This window comes from Centroberyx gerrardi, chromosome 21 (assembly GCF_048128805.1).
Source record: "Centroberyx gerrardi isolate f3 chromosome 21, fCenGer3.hap1.cur.20231027, whole genome shotgun sequence".
Taxonomy (NCBI): domain Eukaryota; kingdom Metazoa; phylum Chordata; class Actinopteri; order Beryciformes; family Berycidae; genus Centroberyx; species Centroberyx gerrardi.
Window position 1 is genome coordinate 6,839,428 of NC_136017.1, and position 25,879 is coordinate 6,865,306.

General features: G+C 43.6%; 1 protein-coding gene across 1 annotated transcript in view; it reads right to left on the reverse strand.

Moving 5' to 3' along the window:
• Positions 1-25,879, reverse strand: part of LOC139912951 (receptor tyrosine-protein kinase erbB-4) — a 139,879-nt gene that overhangs the window by 113,174 nt on the left and 826 nt on the right. Inside the window, exon 2 of the mRNA XM_078291242.1 lies at positions 16,120-16,368. Within this exon, the coding sequence (XP_078147368.1) occupies positions 16,120-16,368 (249 nt within the window). The remainder of the gene's footprint in view (positions 1-16,119; positions 16,369-25,879) is intronic.

Here is a 25,879-nt window from a genome sequence, read left to right on the forward strand (position 1 = left end):
ACTTTGCAGCGCATTAGCAGGCGAGACTAAAACAGTGACAGTGCAGTACTGTATCTGATCCTTAAGCTGCAGTGAAAACACTAATACATAACTCATGAGGCGAGGCTGGTTGTAGCAACCCAGCAACAGTCGCGCACAGCGTATCGCATTATGCTGTAGCCTTTGGGGACCCTACATAATGCAGTTATGTGACAAAGCTAGTGCACGTCAGCCACAGGCTAGCTTCTGTTTGCTTGACAGTGGGTATGGTGGGAGGCAGAGAGATGTGTAAGGGAGCTATAGCATGCTATCTCCTAGCACCTAGCTCCCGTATCTCACACTTAATTCCCTCATTATTCATGGTCATCCCAGTTTAGGACGGAGATTTTGAGAGCTGGCAGGATTAGTGGGAGTCCAGCCGGGAGGAAAAGGAGGAGGGGGAGCTGAGTGGTCTCTAAGGCCCGGTGTCAGTGCTCCTCTCTAGGGAAGAAAAGGTGCTTAACTGCCCTTCCAAGTGATTGATGATTGGGCCTGGTGGAGAAGAGAGATGCAGCCACAGGTAGACCATGTGGGACTTTGCTTAGGGTAATCAATTTCTGTCAATGGGAAAGAAGACAAAAAGCGAGAATTCCCATTGTGAATGTGTGCTACTGTACGTTTGGGTGCAAAATAGGAGATACAGGTAACGGCTATGTTAACTCCTCACGTGTTAGATACATTCTAACAGTGCAAAGATGTTCATTTAGACTGTATGGACCAGAAGATGTGAAACAATAATCTACAGTGGATAAGCAGAATATAATTGGCACAATAGGGGCTCCAATGTTCACCTCTATAGCTAAACAACCAAAGCCCTGATTCCCTTTTTCCTCTTAATGAAGCAAACTGGAATTTGTAAACTACAAATATATTCAGGCCAGGTAACCAGGCAGCTGTGGGCCTGATTACAACAGTGTCAGATTTGATCTGTCTTGTCTCTTTATAAAGTGAAAAGTGAGGGGAGGGGAGGGGAGGGGAGGGGGGAGAGGGGTGTCAGCCATTTTGCACAGTGGAAAATGATGGCGATGGCGTTGTCAGCTGTTGTGAAGCATGCCACGTTTCCCTGCTAAACTACTTCATTACTCCAGGATCAAATTGCCCTAATCGGAGATGGATGTCTGATTTGTGGGAACACAAGGTGTGTGTGTGTGTGTGTGTGTGTGTGTGCCTGTATGTGTGTCTCTGTATGTGTATGTGTGTGTGTGTGTGTGTGTATGTGTGTGTTGCATGCTCGCCCATGCATTTACCTGCTCTCATGCATGTGCATGTGTGTTTGAAGAGGGGGTGTGCTGGCAGCATAAATCAATTCCGCAACGTAATGAAATCTGAGATAAGGCACAAATGACAAGTGCCATTTGCGGCACAATACATCTCAATTCAATGTATCATAAAGAGCGTGCGGCGAGGGTGAGTCCTGAAATTCTGCCTGGCTGAAGGAAAAGACAGAGCACACCTTTAGAGATCAAGTTCAACAGCAGATTTACTCAGACACATCTCATATCATATACTGTAGAGAAGGAGAAATGTCATATGCCAAGTGTTACATCCTTGCGCGCGTGCGTGAGTGAGTGAAAGATGGATGATAAGCACTTCTGTTGCTTCCATTTCCTAGCTTGTGCATGTGCTATCTTAGCCAAGAAACACTTGCAAAAAACTATTTCCCTTCTCTACGGGGGGGGGGCTCATCTCTACCGCAGCCCAAGGCATCTTTCCTTTTATAGCCCATATGCCCTCATTCCTCCAGATCTCACACATTCGGGTAGATAAGGCCGACTGGCCATTGTGAATATGAAATCAATAATGTCTTTGGACACTTGTCAGATGTTGGACACATTGCTTATAATCTACTCTACTCTGTACTGTCTGGGCAGTTCTTCATGTGTTACTGCCAAGGAGTTGATATGAATCAGAATCAGAATGGCTTTATTTGCTATGTGCAATAAATGAGAATTTGATGACATTAGCACTACAAACAGCATGTAAACAACTCAAATACTGACATAAATACATGCTGACCTCACATTTAGTGTAAGGGAACAGAAAGTTTAGACTACATGTTTCTCTCTACATAGACCCCATTTACACCTGGCATTAAAATTTGTCTTGAGTGATCCGATTACACTTATCCATATAAAAATCCAGGTGTAAATTCACCCTTGATGCATTGGGGAAAGAATTAAAATCCGATTACTGAACCTCATTAGGTGGTTTGAGATGCATTGTGGCCACAAAATGGCCAAGTGTATATGGAAATGTTTCTCCAAGCCACATACGTAATCTCTATACTCCTCCAAAATGTTACTGAACCCCGAAAGAGAAATAGCGCGCAGTTTTGTTTTGATCTGAGCGGGAGCGGAGGAAGCAAACACCGGCAGGCTACAGGCGAAAACCTCTACCATCGGTTGGATATGGATAAGACTCCCGGCTGAAGTACAAATGAAACCAGATGTTTACTGTCATTGTGGACAGAATTTGCATATTGTGAGGGAAAGCGCAGGGGGAGGGCGATCGGATTGCTATCTGGCTGCCGAAGACGCATTTCTGATAACAAATGTAAATGTAATGCGGATAAATCGCATCCGGACGCAATCTGGATGCAAGTCGCATGAAATGCCAGGTGTAAATGGGGTAATAGATACAAAACAGCATTCTACTGTTTGACTATGGCACACAGCAGGTTCCAGCCGTGGGGAATCCAGCAGCGCAATGGAACAATATGAGATAGTTTTAGAGTAGGATGGAAATGCATGGAAAATATTCAGAGCCTTGTGGAGTATGGACATAGTTCCTGAGGCTCAAGTGGAGGAGTGTATAAAGATTTGCTCAGACATTTCTGTATAAGCAATGCAAGAGTGTGTAAAGTACATTAGGTAATAATAAATAGGATGGACTAGACAGTAACAGTCATGGGATTAACATTTCAATAGATTGTGTAAAGGGAAAATAATGTGATGGAATAAACAGTAACCCTGCATTCACACTGCAAGCAACTTGGTTGCAGATAACTGGAAAGCTTTGAATGGCTGCAATCAACTTCTCATCCATTTTGCACTTGCCAGGCGAGACTATTGCTCATGAAACAAAATCACACTGTTAGAGAAACAAGGAGGCGTGTAAAATCTGGCTGTTGACAGCTGATGACCGCGAAAAATTCAGCTGTGGTCAAGTTTTCTCAGCTGACAAGCTTGTTGATCGCCTATACATTGGCTGAGTTTGCATGGTCTATAGGAAATCAATGGACTTCTGGTGATTGTTGATCAGGTTGCTCACAGTGTGAATGCGGGGTAACAGTATTGATCAACCCTCTAAGAGCTAGTCATAGGGACCAAAGAGTAGTGAACGGCAAACTAAGAAACATTACTAAGATAGCAAGAAGGCGCTGAAAACTATGAGAGAATAAAGCAGCAATAGGCAAGTTCGCACTTTGGCGCCCCCAAGTGGCAGCGAGAGATAACTGTTGATTTTTTTGTTAATTTGAAGGACTTCATTACCCAGAAATCATGTAATGTGATGTCAGTAAACTGCGCACTCCTCTGACTTAAATATTTTCTTGTTAGTGGCTGGTGGGTGGAGATGCTGCAGAGGTTCAACCATCCAGCCTTCTCTGATTCATTTGCTCAATGCCGTTTGAATGTTTTGTATTTCGCTCTTAGGTTTTGAAAGTTTTGTATTTCGCTGATAAGTTTCAATTCGTCGCTTATTGTGCGCCGAGAACATTTCCCCGCCAGTGACCGTACTTGACACCAAAAATTAATTTGGGAAAATAGGGTGAATCTACAGCATCTCGATAAGGAGGTATGGGACGCTCTTCTCTGTTGCAGACCCAGATTTGTGATTTAGGCTGATAAGACGGGTGTGTTTTTTTTTTTTTTACAGAAAATACTTCCCTATTGCAGCTTTAACACCTACAGCCAATAAACTAGTGGGTGCTCTAAGGTCAGCACATAAGTCTGAGTTTCATCCAGTGGCAGTTTGTAAGGGCTCTCAACATCAGGGCTGGGAGTGAATGGAGAGGCGGGGGGTCACTCAGTCACCTCCATGGCTGCATCCTAATTCCAAACACACAAATACACACACACACACACACACACACAAACACACACACACACAGGCACAAGACACACACAATGCACACATACCATACGCACATACAAACAGACACACGAGCGCACACACATACACACACGCGTACACACACACAATGCAAATGTCACTGAGGAACGCAATCTGTTCCTTCCACTCGGCGTGGCAGGAGCGGCGTGATGCGGCGCATATTTGCCCAAAGCCAGCTGCGAGAGGCAGATATTAAAAAGGCATCGGGAGAAACAATTTACACAGACCCATAAATTAAGCCGTGGCGAAGACGCGTTTTAATATCCGCGAGGGGGCCCGGGGGCAAGGCTGGGCGCACTGAACGGCGGGGCAGGGGTCCTCGATGTGACACCCGCTGAAGGTGCCGCTTAGTGACACTTACGACTGCAGCGAGGGAAACTTTCATTCCCAGCAGTGCGGTGCCAAGGCACAGCATGACGAGGTGAACAAGACGGGATAATAGAGCCAAGAGGGCAACGACAGCAGAAAGACATTAGAGGATAATACTTTTCATAATAATAACGTGAGTTCTGCATCATTCTTGCCTAGATTTGCGTTTGGTATTGAGGGATATCTTGTATTCATTTTGTGCCAACTGTGATACATTATTGATTCCAGAGACAGAAATTCTCCTAGTAGCATTTAAAACCTCTAGTCTCTGAAAAGCTGCACCACAGCGTGATACTGACTCCGAGAAAGAGCCTCCTCTTCAGACAATGCATTCTGCAAGACAAAGCAACTTTTCAATGAAAAAAAAATGTGACACCTCAAAGGTTAGTGTGGCACTTCTGATGGTTTTTGGAGGTGTTTTTTTTAAGATGTTCTGCTGCAATTGTAGCACATTACAGTGATGCATCAGCACATGATGGTTCCCAAATATCTCAATAATGATACCAAACAATTTTCAAAGCTATTACTTCCTATCAAGGCACGGATAACATGACACTCACAAGCCGAAATGCTGGTATTGTTCTTTAAAAAGGGATAAAAACCAAGAATACTGACCTTGTTTAGTATTCCCTTGGTAACTTGTTTGTGTCATTCTCTTCTTCTTGACTAGTAACACATAACAGGGTCCTCCATGACTCAATGGATCCTGATTCTAACACGGTCAAGGATTCACGTTTAATTGTTTGAGGGGCCACTGATATTAAAGATATATCTGCTTGTGATGCTGTAAAGTGCTTTGAATGAAAGCATCCACAAAATTGCATAATTGGCTTAATTTTCTCTCTCTCCAACTCGTGGTTTTTCTGTTTCAGTGCTCTAGCTCTAACCCTAACCCTAACCCTAACCCTAACCCTTCAATTCTTTATATAATAATTATTTTTTTATTATTTTTATGTTTTTCCCCCCTTCTCATCTTATGCCACCGTCATTAGCCTAAGAATGGAAAAAAAAAGTGGGAATGCAAATACAATGGGGACACTGTCTACGTGAGATTATCAAACATGTGGAATGCTTTGCATGCACATAATGTGGGACTTGGAGTGCATATGCAAACAAGCCGCTTTAATCAACATTGGAGTTTCTACAGAACTGGGTAAATTCAGGCTGTGCAGAATACGCTCTGTGGAATATGCAATTGCAAAAATCTTGTAATCTGTTGTGAGTCACGAAATCTTTAGGAAATGGCATAAAAATGCAACACGCATGCATAATAGATCTTGCAGCTATGATGTGCAGCCTTCAGAAAGGCATATGATCTCAGAGCACCATTACACAAGCACTGTTAAACAGAGCCAGACACAAAATCTTTCTGTCTCGTGGACCGCTCTCATAATGTAACTATTCATACGTTAGCAGCTAAGATCTAAGGACTTCAGAAAGTTCATGGGAAGTTGTGGGAGACAAGTCTGGGACAGGAGAAACTCTATTATTTATTTGTGTTTTGCTGTGAGTGGTGATATTTCTTGGCCTGGCCTCACTCTTCCCTGCAGAAGTGCTAGACTGTTGTACTCGCAATGTTTCCCAACTTCGCCGGGTGCTGTCAGAAGAGACACAGCGGATGTTTGGGTTTCCAGTCAAAATAGAATAAGATACAGAGCTGTGGAATCAAGCTGTCCATGGAAATTTAGAGGACACGTGTCGTACTCCACGCGGGTCGACACCAATATGCCTGTAGGTGCGGTAGCAGTCGGCGAGTGCACCGGTAGGTCAGTTGGCAAAATTCAACCCGCTAACTTGATGATGAAGCGAGGTGCACCAACTCCAGGCGATAAAGAGAACTGAAATAGGCAGAAGTACTTTTTTCATTTACCTCTCCAGAAAATGCCTCAAGAAAAACAGAGCACCTCACTGAAAAACACTCAAGTACTTAGTTACTTTCAAGGGAAGATTGCTGATATTTTGTGACTATATTCCAAAATCTCTGTCCAAAAATTAAGAGATTACCAGGTATCGTTGCCCAAATTTTGGGGATGTTTCCTTTTATTTAATATCAACAAAGCTATAGTATAGTTTTAGTATTTTAATCTGTAAAGGAAAAGAGGAGAAGAAGAAGAAAATTAAGTAAATACTTAAAAAAGAAGTAGCATTAAAGGAATATAATTTAGCAATCTACTCTAGCCTGAAGCACAGCGACTGGAGCAATTGTTACCTGTTACTTTTTACCTCTACATAGAGATACATGTTTTACACAAAATTTGATTTTAATGGCAAATGTACCTTAAAGCACATATGCCAGCACAGGTCAGGAAATAAATTCCAGAAGTGAATTCAAATGTAGCACTCACTAATAAAACCATTTGCAGCTGGTAATAAGATATCACAGGTGTGAGCGGAGAGGAATGGAACATTATTTGACACTAAAGGAGTCAGAGAGAGTAGGAAATGAACAGGATTGGTTGTAGGGGAGGGGAAGACACCGCTAGCGCTGTACCCATTCCTCTTGGCCCCATGCATCTGCCACCATAATTTGCGATAATGACGGCATCCCAGCAGGGCCACTCTGTGTGGAGTGATTTAGAATTGATTTAGTGCATTAATTACGCCCCTGTTACGCCGGTGTCATGGACAATATTTTACAATTTGATAAGCAAAAGACGCACCATGGGATCATTTTGATGAATTGCGAGGGTTCGGTCGTGGCGCGCTTTTATGGTCGTACCTTTTAATTTAACGGTAATCACTTTCCCCCTCCACACCGTAAAAAGCAGCAAGACTTTAATTTCACCTCTGAGACCTCTGCTCTGCACCGTGTCTGCTTTGATCAGGCCGACAAAAAAGCAGGCATGCACCCATCCACCCCTCCACACACACACACACAAACACACACACACACATACACACACACTCATACCCACACACATCAACACACACGCTGAGATGAACAGGACAATCATGAATACTGAATACTAGATGGACGGTAGTGTGCAGGCATGTTTAATGTGTTTTAATGTGTATGTTTGTACATGTATATGTGCCCAAAATATGTATGTGCACATGTGTGTGTGTGTGTGCATGCATCTTGCACATCCTTGCTCCCTATGTGGTCCAAGCTATCCGCTGTGATACTGCGGCCCCTCTGCACCAGGCCCTGTCTCTGCAATGAAACAACAGCTCCCCAATGCTGCAGGCTAGACAACCAGGAGTCCGGTAATGAGCAGGAGCAGCATCTCAGCTATACCACCTACCAAGCCCCCCCGGGGGCAGAAGACACCCCAAGATCCTAACCGAGGAACAACAGCTCCCACGGGAGTCAAGTCCAACAGCGGCAGCCCAAAAGTCTCATTTGGCTCTGTTTATAAACGTTACATTTTTCTAAAAAGTTGGTGAAATAAAAAAAGAAACAAAAAATGCACATAAAACGTTTTGTTATAAGTATGCCTGTTCCTTATTTTTACTACATAATTCCAGCTGCTGAAAAATGTCTTTCATCGCACATTATCTGAACAATTCTCTCTGTACAAATCTGTCAGTACGTTGCGAGATAACTAAGAGTTGCCCTTTAAATTATTTACTAAAAGTATTTTCTTTTCCCAGAACATATTGTACATTGAGGACAGGCAGCAAAGTGAAGGGAGAGACAGGTGTATACTGCATGGTGATAAGTCAATCGACACAATGGAATTTCAATGACTTTTAATAATTAAGGAGTTTCATTCTCCAATGTGATATACGACATTTGAAAAAAAAAAAAAAACACCTTCTCCTAGAAAATTATTGCTGCCAGAGAGAGGGAGAACTCATTATGGAATATTACTAAAGTTATTAGCCAGTGTGAGACCCTTGCTTATAAAACGGCTACACTTTGGAGGATAAAATCATCCTTACATGTAAAATACGGCCTATAATTTCAGATTTCAATTAATTTTACCAAGGGCTATATAGCGTTTTGGAATGAAGCCCTTCACTTGTAATCATTATGATTACAATCAGAACTGCATTCATGTTCATGTCCATTTATGTCCGTTTTATGAAGTACTGTAGCAATTTTACTCTTCTGTATTACGTGCACAGCAAGGCATGTTCCAAGCGAAAAGAAACTTTCCCTACAGGCTTCAGGAAAGTATCACATTATTAAGGTATAGAGACCACAATGTAACCTAGGTATCAGGAATAATGTGGATCGGAAAGTTGTAATTGGCCAATCGGTTGTATATGTTTATATAAACCCCATTCGCTATATTCTTATTTGTATTATATTTTTATTTGCTGTATCCTATTACAATTTGCTGTTGCAAAGACCCAATTTCACCACAAAAGAGTAACTAAACAGTAACTAATCTGTGTAAAGCCTGACATCTAATGGTAAAAAGCATGCTACTGAAATTGCCATCTGCTATTGGCTGATCTTTGGTGCCAGGTGATGTCACCACCTGTGGTACTTTACGCAGCTTTGATTTGGTGTTTAGTTATTCTTTAAAGTTTCTTTTTATCTTTTGTTTTCTTATTAGATGCCACAGTCAAATATAGAATATAAAAAATGCTAGAGTACACACTTGTTGCCTAGTAGATTCCCATCAAAATCACATTTTCTACTATAGATCGCCTGTGAAAAAATCCAAACATCTATTTTGTATTTTCATTAGCCTGTCATGATGTTAGCCATGTCGACTTTTACATATTTTGTCACATTAGCGAACTGTGAAAAGAATAAGAATTGTTAATTTAGTTATGCTAATGCTAGCTGATGTTTATCTGTCCAGTGTAACCTGACATGACCTGATGGACAGTCAAAAAGACAGAGAAAATAAAATGCCAGAGCTGTCTGTGTTCACTGTCAGGCATCACGATCCTTTTTTTTTTTTTTTTACCCCCTAGAGGGTTTGAGTGAAAGGGGTAGAGGGCCACGCACACACACACACACACACACACACACACACACACACACACACACACACACACTACAGGAGGAGGTGGGGGCCATGAGAGCATGTCCATCTCACTCTCTCTTTCACACACCTACACAGACACTTGATAGTTCCTCCACATCCTGTAGCTCTGCAGAATCCCCTCATCAGTACTTAGAGAAGCACCATAGATATGCATATTTAAGTCAAATGTCATCTTTCTACAGTTGTTTACATGTGTTATCAAGGCATTGTCTTCTAAAGTCTGAAAAATAGTCTAGTGCCCCAAGGCTACAGCCAGGTTCCAATTCTGTATTATATATGCAATTATACATTTGTGTTACAAAGTGATATGCTATGATGAGACTCTTTGTCTGAGCATCTCCAATAAAATGTAAATTCACCGCTGGCAAACAGTTTACTCAGCTGCAGAAAACAGCTATGCCTTAGAAGGGCAGCCAACACACACACAAAAAAAAAAAAGCATAAAAAAGAAGAAAAAAATGTAATTATACTTTTCTTTCATTCTCCTGGACTTAGACGTCACCATTACCCCACCATTAACAGGCTATAAGATACAGCGGGGTTGTGCCACCGCGATCTGGCAGGGTGCTGGTTGGCTCGAGCAGGGTGCTAATTTTCCCCGGCGTTAAGAGCTGTAATTATGCAAACGCTGCCGGGCGCCCGCGAGGCGCTAACAGCCTCCCGTTCCAGGCGACAGTCCCAACCTTTTATGAGCTCCTCCGCTGGTTCAGAGGCTAATGAAACTGTACCATTAGCCCGGCTAACACGCCCCTCTTCAGCCGCCGCTCCGGATCACGGTGTCATTATTTAGCGGAGAGGCCTCATGCGACAGCCATTGTCCGCCATCGAGCACAATAGCGCGTAACATCTGTAGAGAGTGGGAAAGGGGAGCGAGAGAGAAAAACAGAGAGGGAGGCACTTGACCTCCTCGCTGCTGTTGTCCTCCACCTCTCTCTCTCTCTCTGCCTCTCCATGTAAATTACATCTCTCGCTGCTCAGTCCCATCCAAAAGGCCTGCGGCGTACACTATCGAGTCCAGCGCCAAAGATGGAAAGACGGATTCACGTCGTTTAGGGAGGATTAATCGGGGGAAAAAACATCGCCATCAAAACCAGAATCGTGTGAAAACAATCTGATCTGAGAAATTAAAGTGCCTTCTATATCGCAAGATTTGGATGAATGGCAAACACCAAAATGTGAAGGGCAGGTGGGGTGAAAGGAGTTTGATAGAGTGGAATATCACTCTGAATTACAGCCTCGCTGAAAATTGATAGCATATAGACACAGTCTCACAGAGGGAGAGAGAGAGAGAGAGAGAGAGAAAGACAGAGAGGGAAGAGAGAGAGGAGAGTGATCAAATGAGTGCTGATTAACGACAAGACTAGGCAGTAATCGGCGACTAGTGGATGGATTTCAGCGGGTCAGTGCAAGCAAGGACGAGTTGAAGTCAGCGAGGTTGGAGATTATGAAGTCATGATACACTCTGAACCTTTGAAACTTGGCATAAAATATTCAAAGCTCTCTGAGATAAACAGACAACACCAGCAGCGTTATCCTCAGAAGACCCACGTTTTGAATCAAGGCTGAACAGCACCGCTAAGAAAACATCTGCACAAGCAGCACACACTGATATTTTACTAAGTATATGGTGCGGCGGAGCAGAACAAAAACCTCCACAATAGGTTTTTCTCAGAATGTATGCTCTGAGAATAGCCGAGCTGCAGAAATCACTGGCTGCTTTCATGTACAGCTGAAATACAGCCCAAGGAAAACAGGAACCTTTTGGTGTAAGGAGTCTCTTTTCTCTCCTCTCGTCTCCTTTTTTTTTCTTTCTTCTTCTTCTCCCCTCTGTCGCCGCGCTGTACTGAACTTGCGGAGCCACATTACCCCTCTTTAAAAAAAAAATGGGAGACCTTGGAAATGACTGCTGGTTAAAAAAAGCTGCATCTCCCTGCGCCTTTCTCTCTCTCTCGCTCTCCGTCTCTCTCTCTCTCTCTCTCTCTAACTAACTCGCTCTCTCTCTCTCATACTCTCTCTTTCTCTCTCGGCTGGTGTTTGTCAGAGATAAGCCCTGTAAAGAGTGTCTCTGTCTCTGCACGTCGTCATAGTGTATACACCTCACTGACCGTGTCATTCATCTCTCTCGCGTTATTGCCAAGGCCTGTGTGTGTGTGTGTGTGTGTGTGTGTGTGTGTGTGTGTGTGTGTTTGTATCCCATACTTGTGATATATTCAGTCCTCCGGGGAGGAGTACAGCTCGGGAATTTAAGATTATCAGGAATAAAACATACACCCTCACTGTGGATGCATTTCTGTGTGTGTGTGTGTGTGTGTGTGTGTGTGTGTGTGCTGGAGGTCTCTGTCTGGGTTTATGGATGGACATCCCCCGTCCCTCTGCTCTCAGCTGCAGCCCTGGCACCGTGCCCCGTGTTTTGCAGCGGTAGCCGGCAGATTGATCAGGCTTTAATGAAGAGTCCTTCAGCCTAGGTGACATCATTAGCTGGTTGTGGGCCACTGCGGGCCACTTGGCCCGGCTCCCCGCTTCACTTCTGGGAAAATGGGTCATTCTGAGTGACAGACAGACAGCGGCCAGGGGAGCCGGCCAGCAAACGAGACGGAGGGTGTATGCCAGGCGGCAGCATGGTAATGCCCTTCAGACACCTGTGCCCGTATTCACAAAGCGCTTTATCTCTCCTCCAAAAGCATTTCTGAGTACTAAACCGTTTCTAGTAAGGAGTTTCCACTAAGAAAGCTCACTTTTGATGAGCTGAAAGAAAGGACAGAGACCTTGTTTGCTAAGAGTTTCACCTCACTATGGGTTTGCTGATGAAGAGGAGGACAAGTGTTTGATATTAATGACGATTTGAGGTGGCAAATCATAGTGTCATAGTATCATAGCTTCCTGATCCATGGTTAAGTCCGCCGCCTCTGGAGACACGTTGGTGCCCCCGCTGGCTTAGGAGGAAATCCCACTGTCGCTCCTGTGTCTCTCCTGCTCTGTCTCCCTGTCTGCTTTCTGTCTAAAAACAAAACATAACAAAGGTGAGTGGATTGACCACTTTGAAATAAAAAAGAAACTGGAGAGTAACGTACAAAAGGGCAGAGATGAGCACTTTGCTAAGGAAGTTTGAGGCTTCAAAGCACTGACCCTATCTCAGTTAAAATCACAATAATTTGTTGTTAAAAATATATATATTCTGAAAGTAAATGAGCACAGAGTACTAGCAGGTATAATTTCAACAGTATTTTCAACTGCAACTAAAACACCTCTACAACGCCCCCAAGTTTGTTTTAGAAGGACTTTCAGTACAAAGAGTGCCATTTAAAAGTTACTTCTTGCAAAACTTTTGCATTTGGGGATATGGAAGCACTCACTTTCCTAACAGTTTACTTCTAAATCTGCCAGATAGAAACAACTCTCTTAACCTTAGAAAGCTTAGCGAATATAACATCTGATTAGCACATAATTTGGATTCTTTCCATTCTCTGGATCAGATTTAGATTGATGTGGGGTTGGCTGACCTCTGTGTCTGTGGTAATTCAATACGGGTAGCATCAAAGTAGATTAAAGCAATCAAAAAAGCCGCACACTGCATTGTTGTCAGTTATAAGTCATTTTTGAACGTTGAAGTGTGTAGAGAGAAGACCTGGGTCAAACAGGATTTGCAAACACTCTTATTGTTTGGCTTTACCACAGCGCCTCAGGTATCGAGAGGCAAATTCAGGTCAGTCAGGGTGAGACACAAAGTTTAACCTCAACCTTATGCATCTTCACACTTAATTTTTCACACAACTCCAGCAATGTTTACTCTCATATTCAGAAAGAACTAGACCTCAAAGCCATGATTGCACCGTGGGATTGGACAAAATCTATACTTCTTCCATTCTGTATGTGCCAGATGTGTTACTGTAGAATACCTGACGCTTCAACCAATCACAGGAAAGTATTTCTATGTCTATTTAGATTGGCAACTTACCAGACACAGCCTGCATTGCCCTGATGTAGTAAACCCCACCCTTGTGGTACACCAAGAAGGGTAAAACAAACACTAAGATTGATTAGTGAATAGAATTTGACCACGTTCTGTTATAGAATTGTGTAGACTGGGCTATAAAATGAACTTTCATTCTATCACATCTCTGGTTCTCCTGCACTCCCTCTGGATGTGATGAAGGGAGCGGGAGATGGAGGGAAAGACGGAGAGATGTGGATTGGAGGAAAGCTGGACCTGAGCGGGCCGGAGAAGCTATCTCATCCATCTAACTGTCAGCTTCTCACCAGGCAAAAACCACCAAGTCTTCCTCTCCGCCCTGGCCCTCCCTCCCCCTCCATCTCTGTCCCGCATCGCCCCCTATCTCTGCTCTCACCTCTCTATACACATGCACACACACACACACACACACAGACATCTACACATACACAGATATATGCAGACACACACACAAACACACACCCCCGCGGCACGGTAGCTGAACATGGCAATTTTAGCACAGCAGCTGTTTTTGCCTGCCATAAAAGTGACACCCCTCTAGCTCCTTCCCTCCCTCCCTCCCTCCCTCCTTCCCTCCATCCTCCCTCCTTCCCTCCATCCACCCTCTCTGCCCATCCATTTGTCCATCTATCCTTCCCAGGCTGCTGTTTTAAACAAAACAGTGAGAATCAGACTGCAGCAGCCTTGGTTCTCCTGAGGCATTTGCAGTCCGCCTGCGGCTCAAAATTTATGAATCCACGTACTGTATCTACTAAAACACAAACCCCCCAGCCCCGTATGCAACATCCCCTGTGTGTGTGTGTGTGTGTGTGTGTGTGTGTGTGTGTGTGTGTATGTGCACTTTGCATGAACCGTTGTATGAGTGTGTGTCTTTCAATTGCAAATTTATGGCAAAGTTCAGAATCAGAAAAAGACTAATTGATACTATTTTCTCAGAGTTCTGCTGCTAACAACAGCCGGGCTTTGCTGTTTAACTAGACCAGGCCCTTTGATAATTATGTAAAAAAGTTGCAAATAAATGCATATTGCTGTTGTCGGGTGAAAACCTCATGTCTCCAAAATGTCAACTTTTCAGGAACTATGGAAAATAGCCTTGTTTTTAGCTTGAAGACCAGACAATCTAATTGGTTTTGAAAAGGAAAATTCTACAAACACTGGGCTTCAATATATTTTCTCAACCCACAGAGGAGCAAGTAATCCTTCAGTTGAAATTAAAACATGAAAATCAGCAAAATTGGAGTTTTTCCCCTGACAGAGACGATATATTACTCCATGTCACCATCAAAACATCCACGCATCCACACAGATACTGAAACACTTTCATCTTGAGAGTGGAGGTGGGGTCTGTCTTATCTCTGGTGACCAATAGGGTGATCACTACAAAGTTGTTATGGCAACCGTATACTTCCAGAACCCCCCACCCCCCCCCACACCCCTCCCCTCTAACATCCAGTTACAATCCCCCAGATGCCTAATTGTTGTGCTAATGATGCTGGGCCTGATGGGACTGTTTATGGTATTCATTTGGGAGCGGTGGCCCAGTAATTAGTGTACACCTCACTTCATTAAACAGCAGGGGAGTGGAGGGAAAAGGAGGGGGAGGGAGGGGGGGCTGATGGCACGTATGTGCACATGCAATAGCGCGAGTGAATTTAAAAACACATGCACGAGCATACAAGCACACGCGCGCACAGACAACACACACACACACACACACACACATACACAAAGCAGGGTATAGACCCAGGGGACTACTGTTTCCAGCTGGAACGGATGGCGGCACTTTATTCTCATTCTACTACTCATCTGGCTGCATAACGCTGTCTCACAGACATATCTTCCATAGTAATTCTTACCAGTGCCACTTATATTGCACTATCATTATAATGTATTGTACTGGCTAAGTGCTAATTGTGTCACTCAACAGCCAAGAGTCCTGTTGAAGTGAGTAAGATGCTGAACTCATCGCTGCTCACATATTGTAAGTCCCTCTGGATAAGAGCGTCAGCTAACTGCCTAAACTGCAAATGTAAAAATGTACTACTGCTCCTTTGTCTCCTATTTTACCAATCCCCTAAACAAGCCTGGCAGGTTTAGACGTGTGTCATTAAATGAACTAACCACCCAGCCTCAGAGCTGCTACAAGTTCCCATTTTCTCATGTTCAGGATAATGCTAGTGCCTACGATTACTTAACATGCTTTATGCTTAAGTGTCAGACAAAGCTGTCTACCGGTACTGAATTTAAGTAAAATTTTGAGGTTTATGATTTATGATTTTAGGACTCAGTAATAGGCTAAATGACTTGTTAAGATGGAGATTTTTTTGCAGTGTCAAAGTTCCCTCAAGATTAAAGCATGCCCTCCATTCTGGACGCCACAAATGTAAGTCCTCAAAAAAATGTACAAATCATGTTAGACAGAATGTGTGATGCTTTATTGATCCTTGTAGGGAAATTCCCTTTTCGCTTGACCCCGTTCATGGATGTCAGAGGTCAGAGGTCAGATACACAACAGCACCGAGACACTAAATCCCTACCAGCAGGGCAGATGTTTGGTGAACCTGCGTCACTGGGTTGAAGGACAGCCATGTCTAACCACTGGGCCACCGCCCCAAATGAGTATTATTGACCTCATGAGCTGACCAAATGAACTACACCAGCTGGACAAACAAGCCAGAGGAGGTTCCTTAGCCTTCATACCTTGAGGAAGGAGAGGTTGCGGTTCCGATCGATGCTGGTAATCTCCAGATTGCCCATGACGACCTCACAGTTCTCGTAGAGTTTCTTCAGGGTGCGGTACTGCTGGTCCAGGTCAGACAGAGTGCTCAACTTGTTCTCTGTGCCAGGACAAACTACAGAGAGAGAGAGACAGAGAGAGATTAGAGAGAGAGAGAGAGAGAGAGAGAGACAGAGATTAGAGAGAAACTTTAATATCCCCTCAGAGGCAATCTGTTTTATGGAGCGAGTTAACGCATAAAAATATGATGACACAGACAAATATAGTAAAATGTAAAGACAGTAATTGGGGTGATAGAGACCCAGAGACAGATGCGGGGCAGATTGGAGTTTAAATACAAACATTTCTCTGAGGCAGAGCTGCTCTGGAGGCAGAAATAATCTCATTTGTTGAGTTAAACCTCAGTGGGCGGAGCCAAAGAACCCGTTTTGCAGAACTGAATGGCAAAAAAGGAACTCTGGCCAAAATATGAATAAAAAAATATGACAATAACTTCTTTTTTCATTCATTCATGACCCTGGCATCATGATTTTGGAAGGGCAGCTAGGCTAACTAGCTAACCTTGACAACTTTCAGTTCAGTTAGTAACAAGATCGTTAGGCTTCATAATATAAGCTGCCACGTCTCTTATCCATGGCCTTTTTCACTGGGCTTCAGTCTAACACATCACTGTTGTTCTTTGGCTCCGCCCACTGAGGTTTAACTCAACCAATGAGATTATTTCTGCCTCCGAGAAACGCTTCTATAACTTAGACTCCAGTCTGCATATGCAGCTTTCAATGGCCGCTGTGTAGAAAGAGTTAAAAGTGAGAAACAGTGAGAGAATTAATGGAAAATGAGATGTGGAGACGGGAGAGAACAGCGAACTCTGGAGCAGCGGGGTGCAGGAGATTTTGGGAGCGCTGAAAACAGCGTGTGAATACGAGATACAGACAGAAAAAAAGTGAGAGAAATAAAGAGAGGAGGAAAGCAAGAGAAAATGAGGGGAAGGACTGAAGGACAGAGGGCAGAGAGGCTGAGAAAGAGAGGGGCGGGAGATTACGCAAATTATTGAAAAGAGTGCAGAGTGCGTCAGACGTGACCCTCGACAATGAGGGAGCTATGAGAGTGGAGACTTGGGGAGGGACAGGGGGGGTTGGGGGGGGGGGCGGGGGGTGGAGAGGGGGTGGATATCATTTCTCTGAGGCAGTGACCTACAGTCTGGGTCTGGCAAAGGCTTGCCGTTTAATCAAAGATATTCAAATCGCGTTGGTTGACCTTTACAGAGGGTTTCACTCGGAGACTTTATTCGGCTGACAAGATTACAAGACTTTGAAGATATTATAGCGGCCCGGAAAACTGCTGCATTGCCGTGTGGGAAGAACAGGCAAATCAGAACGGGTATGTGTCAAATTTTCAGCGGCGTTTTAGCCACACGGAGTCGCAAATACACATACATGTACACACACACACACACACGCATAGGTACGTACAATACACGCACATGCTACACCGTTCCAACTTCCACCCACCACCAACCTCATACATACACACACACACACCTGTCTCCCACATCTCTGGCAGGTTCCAACACCCTCCGACAAACATCCGTGTTCCAATCCACGCCAATGGCACTGACACCTACAGATATAGCCAATGTAGCTACACGCCAAAGAGGAACTGTTTATAAAAATCTAATTTTTCTCTCTCATTTCAGCCATTAGAAGTTACAAAAAACGGCGCGGTAACCATTCTTCCATTGTGATAACGAGGACCACGGAAATGAGGCTTCTTGACTTTATTGTGTGTTAAATTCCTCGACAATTTTACTATATGCGTATGATTGTGGCCTAAGGGCTTTCAAACTTATGTACATTTTAAAATCTGTCAATCAATTAATCAACAAGTTGGATTAGAGACACTTCAGTTTCAACTGACTTGGAAAGAAAGGTTAGAATAAAAGGAAAACACCCTACAAGCTTCTAATTGTCAGCAGTACTAATGCAGGACCAATGAAGATGGACTTCAGCAGCGGGTGCCGCTGTAATTAGTCCCGCCTATTTCCACCAATCAAGCGCTCTTGCTGTGCCTGCCAGCCATTCCACCAGTCAGGCAGCCTCCCCAGCCTCAGGCCCGCCACCATCTGCTCCGTTCAGCTGGCATGCTACTACCACCGGCAGGACTGGAGGTGTGTGTGTGTGTGTGTGTGTTTGGCGTGTGTGTCAGTTTGACTAAATGTAATTAAACTAGCCGTTCAACTATGTTTTGCAGTAGCTTGGTGGGAGTTGAACTAAATTCAAATTTGGATAGTTTGGACTTTTTTGTTATTTTGTCAACTACTGCAACTACCAACTATTTTTGTGTCTAGAATAACTATTTTACAGTTATTTTAAGTTCATATACAACAGAAAATTAACATTCCTTTCACCTTTTTCTGTGCAAAACCCAAATCGGGTTGTTTGGTTTTGGGTTTCAGTCCAACCTATCATCTCTGGCAGACGGTATCTAAGTAAAAACGACATAAGTTATTTATACTTCTTCCAGAGACAAAACCAGATAGAGTTATTTGTTTTGGACTCTAGTTTCTGGCAGGCAGCTGTCAGAGTGTGGCCATTATACAGTAAACACAACACAGTAAACATTCCTTGCACTTTTTCCTGAAATAATAAATAATTTGTGAACATCCAAATGAGTAGTATTTTTTGCAGTCATGTGATTTTATATTATATTAAGACACTGCAGATGTGGATACAGCATGATCATGTTTTACAAAGTAGTTTGAACTACTTTCCTAAGTAACATTACTTAACAAAACTATATTTCTCTTGAGGGTACAGTCGCTTTGCTGTAGCTCGACTTCTTCCGATGTGAAGTTACTTGCAAAAACTATACTTTCAAAGCAGCTTCTCCAACGCTGGTGGCAGCTGTGGGTGGGAGTGGGAAGGATGGTGTGTGTGTGTGTGTGTGTGGGGGTTTCAATAAGACCCCCCCCCCCTCATGTACACAGTGTCTGCTCATGTGCATTTCTCCCTTCATCAGACAGTGGCCAAAATTTGCAACCCTACATCTTTTAATCCTTTAAATACAACTGCTGTCATTTCCATGGCATATTGCTTTGCGGTTCAATTTCCATACGCTCCATAGCACCCGAGGACAAGACTTTCAAAAAGGAAGAACAAAAAGAGGAAAAACCAATGGACTATTGCATAGTTGAACTTGCCCCTATATTGAACAACATTGAGAGCTCATAAACTCCCATATTGCTTTATGGATCATTGGCTCGGCAAAGATGAGTGCACTTCCTCTCCTCCGTGATCCTCCATATTGCTCTGAGTGCAGGCTGTGGGGGACAGGGTGGCAGTGAGGGGACCTGGGCTACGGTGATAAATGAGATTTGCTGACCACACACACACACACACACACCTACACACACACACACAGATTAGTTATTAGATGAAATGATTTAAGAGAGGCTACAAACTCGCAGGAAGTGTGTGCGAGGATCTAAAATAGGTCCGATCGATAGGCATGTGTGTGTGTGTGTGTGTGTGTGCGTGCTTGTGTGTGTGTGTGTGAGATGAAAGGTTAGTGGGAGAGGCGAGCGGGTGTCGGCAATAATCCGTTATTGAAACCCACTTGTGTGTGTGCGCACATTTATGTCGGTGTGTGTGCGCACGGTGATAAAAGATCGGAGCGGAGAGGTGAAAAGTGAGGGGGAAACAACTCTCAAAAAGCCAATATCACACACACACACACACACACACACACACACACACACACAGAGAGAGAAAGAGAAAGAGGACCCATTCAGGGTGAATAAGCAAGGTAAAGCCAGGCCAGAGAAGATAGAATTGGAAAAAAAAAGAGTGAGAGAGAGAGACAGAGGGAGGGAGAGAGAGAGAGAGAGAAAGAGAGAGAGAGAGAGAGAGAGAGAGAGAGAGACAGAGAGAGACCCAATCTTCTATTTGTGAGAGTGGGAATGACGTCCGGGTGCATTAGCATTCATATCGACACGCTCTACTGTAAATGCTCTTTTCTCAGGGCTCATTTTGAAAGTGTCTAGATCCATCTGCTTTACCTCTTTCTCTCTCTCTCTCTCTCTCTCTGTCTTTCCCTCATTTCTTTTTATCTGCCTTTAGCCATCCATTTCTCTCTCTCTACCCCTTCCTCTCTCTCTCTCTCTCTCTCTCTAGTCATTCTTCTTTCTCTCAGGCTCAGCGGTGGACAGTGTAAGTATTGAGCCGTTGCCTTTTCCCCGTTAATGCATCGGGTGACAAGGGGGCATGTCCACTTGACAGCCTGGGTGTGTGTTCGTCTGTGTGTGTGGGTGTGTGTGTGTGGGAGGAGTGGGTGGGAAGGGGGATATCTGCCAAGCGGGACAATAGGCAGACTATCTCTACAGTCGTGTCTTCGCAGAGACAAAGCATGGCAGGGCGGCCTCTTGGCTCAACTCATTTATTTAACGGAGAGAGAGGGAGCGACTAGAGAGACAGGGAGAGAAAGGGATGGGGAGAGAGAGAGAGGGAGACAGAAAGGGATGGGGAGAGAGAGAGAGAATGAGAGAGAATTGGATGGAGTACGAGTGAGAGAGTAGAAAAGAGGGATTTAGTGGAGGGTAGACCCATCTAAACTCAGTTTATTCAGCTTTTTATTTGCAGAATACAGTTTGCCCTGCTTTTTTTTAGGCTGACATAAATCTTTTTTTCAGAGGACATTTTTTTGCCCCCTTGATCTGATTTCTAGTGGCATTTTGGTTCTTTTCGGGGGTAATTTTACTGAACTATAACTATAACATTTGTATGGTATATTGACAAATAAACACTTTTTTTTAACTTCTTTCCCACTGCTGGAGCTGGCAGCAGGCCTTACAGGAGACCATGGTGCCGTTTTCCCCCTCTCTTTCCCCGACTATCCCATCTTCCACCTCTCACTTCTTGAGTTTTTTTTTTTACAATATTGGTTGTTTTATCTTTTGTTGACGCAGTGGTTTGTGTTGGTCAGTATTTTCTCCCACTTCTGGCTGCGTGGTGCCAAGATCTTCTACTGTCTCAAGCTGCCTGTTCGGTTATTTTCTCATCAAGAGCTGCTCCACGCGCTGGAAAGAACCGGCTTCTCATTGGCTCCCGCAAATCACAGGGGACAGTATTCGCATTCATACATGAATAATTGACAGGTCAACAAATAAAACGTGAACTGGGCAAAATGCAAAAAAGTGTTCTAGTAATTATCAGGGGCATTTTTCCCCTCTGATTTTTAATTGAACTTTCAAGGGCATTTTTACCCCAAGCCCCCGTTCATTTCTGACCCTGACAAAACTGATTTAAGTTATAGAAGGCGAAGGTTTTTAAAGAAAAAAAAAACTCTTTATTTTCTCTTGTCTGAAAACGTAATTGTTTTGTGTTTCTATTGGGTGGATGTTTCCCTTAGGATGATCACCAGCTAGATGTCATCACTGGTAGAAAAGGAACAAGAGCGACCGAGCGAGACAAGAGAGATGAATGGAGAAATACAGGGCAGAGAGAGAAGGAAACAAAGAGAGATGGTGAGAGAGGGAGAGGGCTGAATGCAAGAGAGAGAGGGAGGGATGGAAGAGAAATAGAGCGACCAGAAGACAAGGACACACAGAGAGAGAGAGAGAGAGAGAAAGAGAGAGAGAGAGTTCTTGGCAAATTTGTTGCAGTTCTTGGGCATTTCGATGCCCTCAGCAATCCAGCAATGCAGATAGACCCCAACGGCTCGATGCCTCCACTAGACAGGCAGATTCCTCATTCACTTTGATGACGGCTGTGCCTTTATAACTAATAGATAATGAGTGATTATGAAAGGGAAGACTTAGGCTAATAATGAGTTGGCAGCCATTACGGGCCGCAGTGATGTGGCGATATAGCTTCCCTTTGGTCTCGCTCCAGTTCAAATACAGATGGGGTGTGTGTGAGTGTGTGTGTGTGTGTGAGAGAGAGAGAGAGCGAGAGAGAGAGAGAGAGATTGAGAGGTTTAGTTAGAGAAAATGTCTGTGTGTGCCCGCCTTTTTGTTTGTTTGCCTATGCATGTTTGTATGTATAATCCATTCTGTGCCTGTATGTACGTGTGTGTCCGAGTCTGTGTGTGGTTGTGTAAGCCTTATGTGTGTGTGTGTGTGTGTGTGTGTGGATGCATTTGCATAGAATAAAAAAAAAGAACTCCTTAGCTGCATAACCCAGTTTTGCTGCTGGCATACAGTATATCCCTTCAAGTTGCTTTCCTTCCTGAAACCAACTGAATTTAATCTCCCTAAATTGAATTACAACTTAATCCCGTCTCACACCATGCCTCCTGGAACAGACAAAGGAGTTTTGTTCGAGTGAGGGTGCCTCCTTACTTCTTTAGAAAACTATCTGTCCTGATTAATGCAGGCCGGGCACGTGCAGGGCAGTGTGTGTGTGTGTGTGTGTGTGTGTGTGTGTATGCATGTATCCACCGGGGTTTGGCTAGTGCACATTTCTGATCCATCCGTGAAGTGAGAGATAACGCCAGATAAAGCCGCTTATTCTCTGTGCTTCTTCTTCTTCTTCTTCTTCTTCTTCTTCTTCTTCTTCTTCTTCTTCTTCTTCTTCTTCTTCTTCTTCTTCTTCTTCTTTTTCTTTCTCTCCTCCTTTTACAGTTATAGAGTCTGGGGTCTCTTTTCCATCATTCTCTTCTCTTTCCTTTGACCATTTTCATGTATTTATTTATTTATTATGGTTATCAGCTCTTTACTCAATGGCCAGGAAACTCTGGGATACTGTGCATTAAGCCTTTAAATGGAGAATCAATTTATGGAAAACCATATCGACAAATGAAATGAATAAATACAATGTGCAGCAGAGATAAAATTTCACTGCAGGTTCTACACTCGGATGTAGACGAAATGATATCTGATATTTAATAAAAAGCCCAACATCGGCCCTATATATTGGTTCAGCCCCAATATTGAATGTGTGACTACATCTCAATGCATTTCATCTTTCATCTCTGCCTGACTCGCTGTCGAAAAAAGGAGGATTATAAGATAAGCGAAGGTGGAGGGATATCAACAGTGGAAAAGGCTGCAACCGCTGAGCTTGGAGCCGTAATGGCCGACTGAGTGGGTAGTGTGGCAGTGGCGCGGGTCAGCAGGGTGACATACTACATAACGGGTTCAAAGCTCTGGCTCAGGGTCACGGGTCTGTTCACTGAGCAGCGGTATATTTCTGGCATAAAAAAAACATTGTAGAAGCCGTTTTATAACACTGTGAGCTCCCCAAGGTTGTAACACACACGGTTTTGTAAATGGAGGAGTTAACTTTACTGTAGTGGGCTATAACTCAATCAATGCACACTTTCCCTCTCCCTCCTCCCTCCACAAAGTCTGGAGTCTCAAAGCAAAGCGAGCTTTCTTTTGGTCCATTTCCTCAGCCGTACCTCAATTTTACAATATAAGGAAATTCACACATTTTTGCTACTTATTTTACAGGTTGCAAAAAAAAAAGAATATTCTAGAGGTATTCGCACAATCTCAAGTGTCTTCCTGATAAACAGTACGTGTGAAGTCAAAGTTTATAGCTATCAATTTTAACACCGCCGGGAGGAGCCGATTCATGCGCCGCTCACCCCGGATTTCACAGACATTTTGTAAAAGTTATTTCCTGACAGGAACAAGCAAGTTATTTCTCCATGTAAAAGCAACACGGCAGAGTCTGCAGTGATGTATTATCTACTAAACCTGGCTGTGGATTTACAAGGATGTTTGTTAACAGTATATCTGATGGCGTTTCGGCAAGAAATGGGGTCTTATGAGTTGTGGAAAGTAATACGGGTCTTATGAGCGGAGGGAAGTCAGGTTGAGTTACGCATCTTCGCCACCTGTGTGCATTAATCAGTGGTCCTAGTGGGTTTCAAGTGGTGGAGTAATGGCACAAATCCCTATTGCACTCATATGTTTTTCTCGGCACAAAATGGAGGTCACGGTCATGTAGTCGCAGGGTTTGGTGCAAGGACAAGCAAAGCAACACAATCCTCTATGCCCTTGAAGGGGGAACGCCACTAAATTTTTAAGAATTCATTCATTTTATTCCTATGGCTCCAGGACAGTCCAATCAATATTGTTGAAAATAAACAACTTTCTCCCAAAGCCAGAACCCAGATAACTGCATTCTTATACCAAAATGTCATTTTTTTTCCTGCAGTTGTGTAAGAAAACATGCCCTTACACTATAGCTGCTCTCTGTCACCTTTCCCATCTTTCCCGATTCGTTGTCCAAGTTCATAATTATTGATTGGGCTGTCCCGTACCAGAGGAATAACAAAGAAGAATTGCTAAATTGAACGTTTTTGCCTTTAAAGCGCCTCTTGGAGAGAGGTGGACCAGAGCCGCAATGATGGTGGGCGTTGAATAGGATGAAATATGGATGTGGTACAGTGACTACTTCTGTTTGCACGCTGATAGGGAGGTCTTAATACACACACACACACACACACACACACACACATAAGAATAAGAATAAGCATCCAGAATACTATGCAGCAGGACAACACACACACACACGGACGAAAACACACACAGTATAGGGCTGAAAACTCCTCCGCTCTGAGATACAATTCCATTCGCGAGAAGCCACTATCCATCCCTTCCTCTATCCATCCCTTCATCACACACCACTCACACACATCCCACACCTCGGCTGACACACTCCTACACACCTGGCTTCAAAAGGCCTATAGGAGCCTAGGCCACATCAATAGTGGATGGCTATTACCCGGCCCTCCAGCCTTCATCGACACCCCCCCACCCCCCCTCGTTTCCGCCCTTCTCCCTACACCATCGCCACCAGAATCATCATCATCATCATCTTCTCCTCTGCTTCTCACAGTCCTGAGGTGCTGCTGACAACGCAGCCAGATAGCTTATGGGCTCAGCTCTTATATTAAATGAGTTTCATTCCAAAATGAGATATCCCACCATTTGACAAAAAAAAAAAAAGTGACACCTACTTTTACCAAATGACTGATTAAACTACATGGTACTTTTCTAGAGGATAGCAGGTTGTCCTTGGTTGACAGAATGATAAAACTTTTACAGACTGGATCCTCTGTATTTTAAAGATATTAAATAATGAACCTCACCTTTATGATTTTTCTGAGATTCAATACATAACTTTTTAATATATAGGTGGTGATATATAGGGCTCTTCAAATACATATAAAGTGTCAATGTGACCCCTCGTAGGCTTTTTTATGTGCTGAAGTGACAGTTCCATTCACACTTTAGGCGTTTAGCTGATGCTCTTATCCAGTGTAGCTTATGAATGTAAGAATAGAATGAATTTCAATTCCTTACCAACCTTACAAGCAAATAGAAAGGAGTGAAAATGTCAGGGCTATGGCACCCCGACAATAGCTGTAACAAAAAAGTAAAGAAAGAAGAGTGAATGAGAAAAGGGACAGAATTTTAAAGGTATGTTGCTGAAAATAAATGTCCTTGTTGCTTTAAACTCAGAAGGACAAGAATTTGTGGCAAAGTAGGGTTAAGCGCTGGTGATGGTGGTGAACTGAGGAGGGGGGTGGGAAGGGCATCAAGGCAACAAGGTTCAGCTGCTCCCGAGCCAAAGGAACATAGACATAGACCATATGCTCGGTGAAAAGGCTGAAAAGGCAAGAGAGATTGTTGGACTCCTCCTCAAAATTGGAACGTTATCAGGGGAAGCGCTGTGGGAGCTGGCTTTATGTTGGACTGTGGTTTGTGTTTGG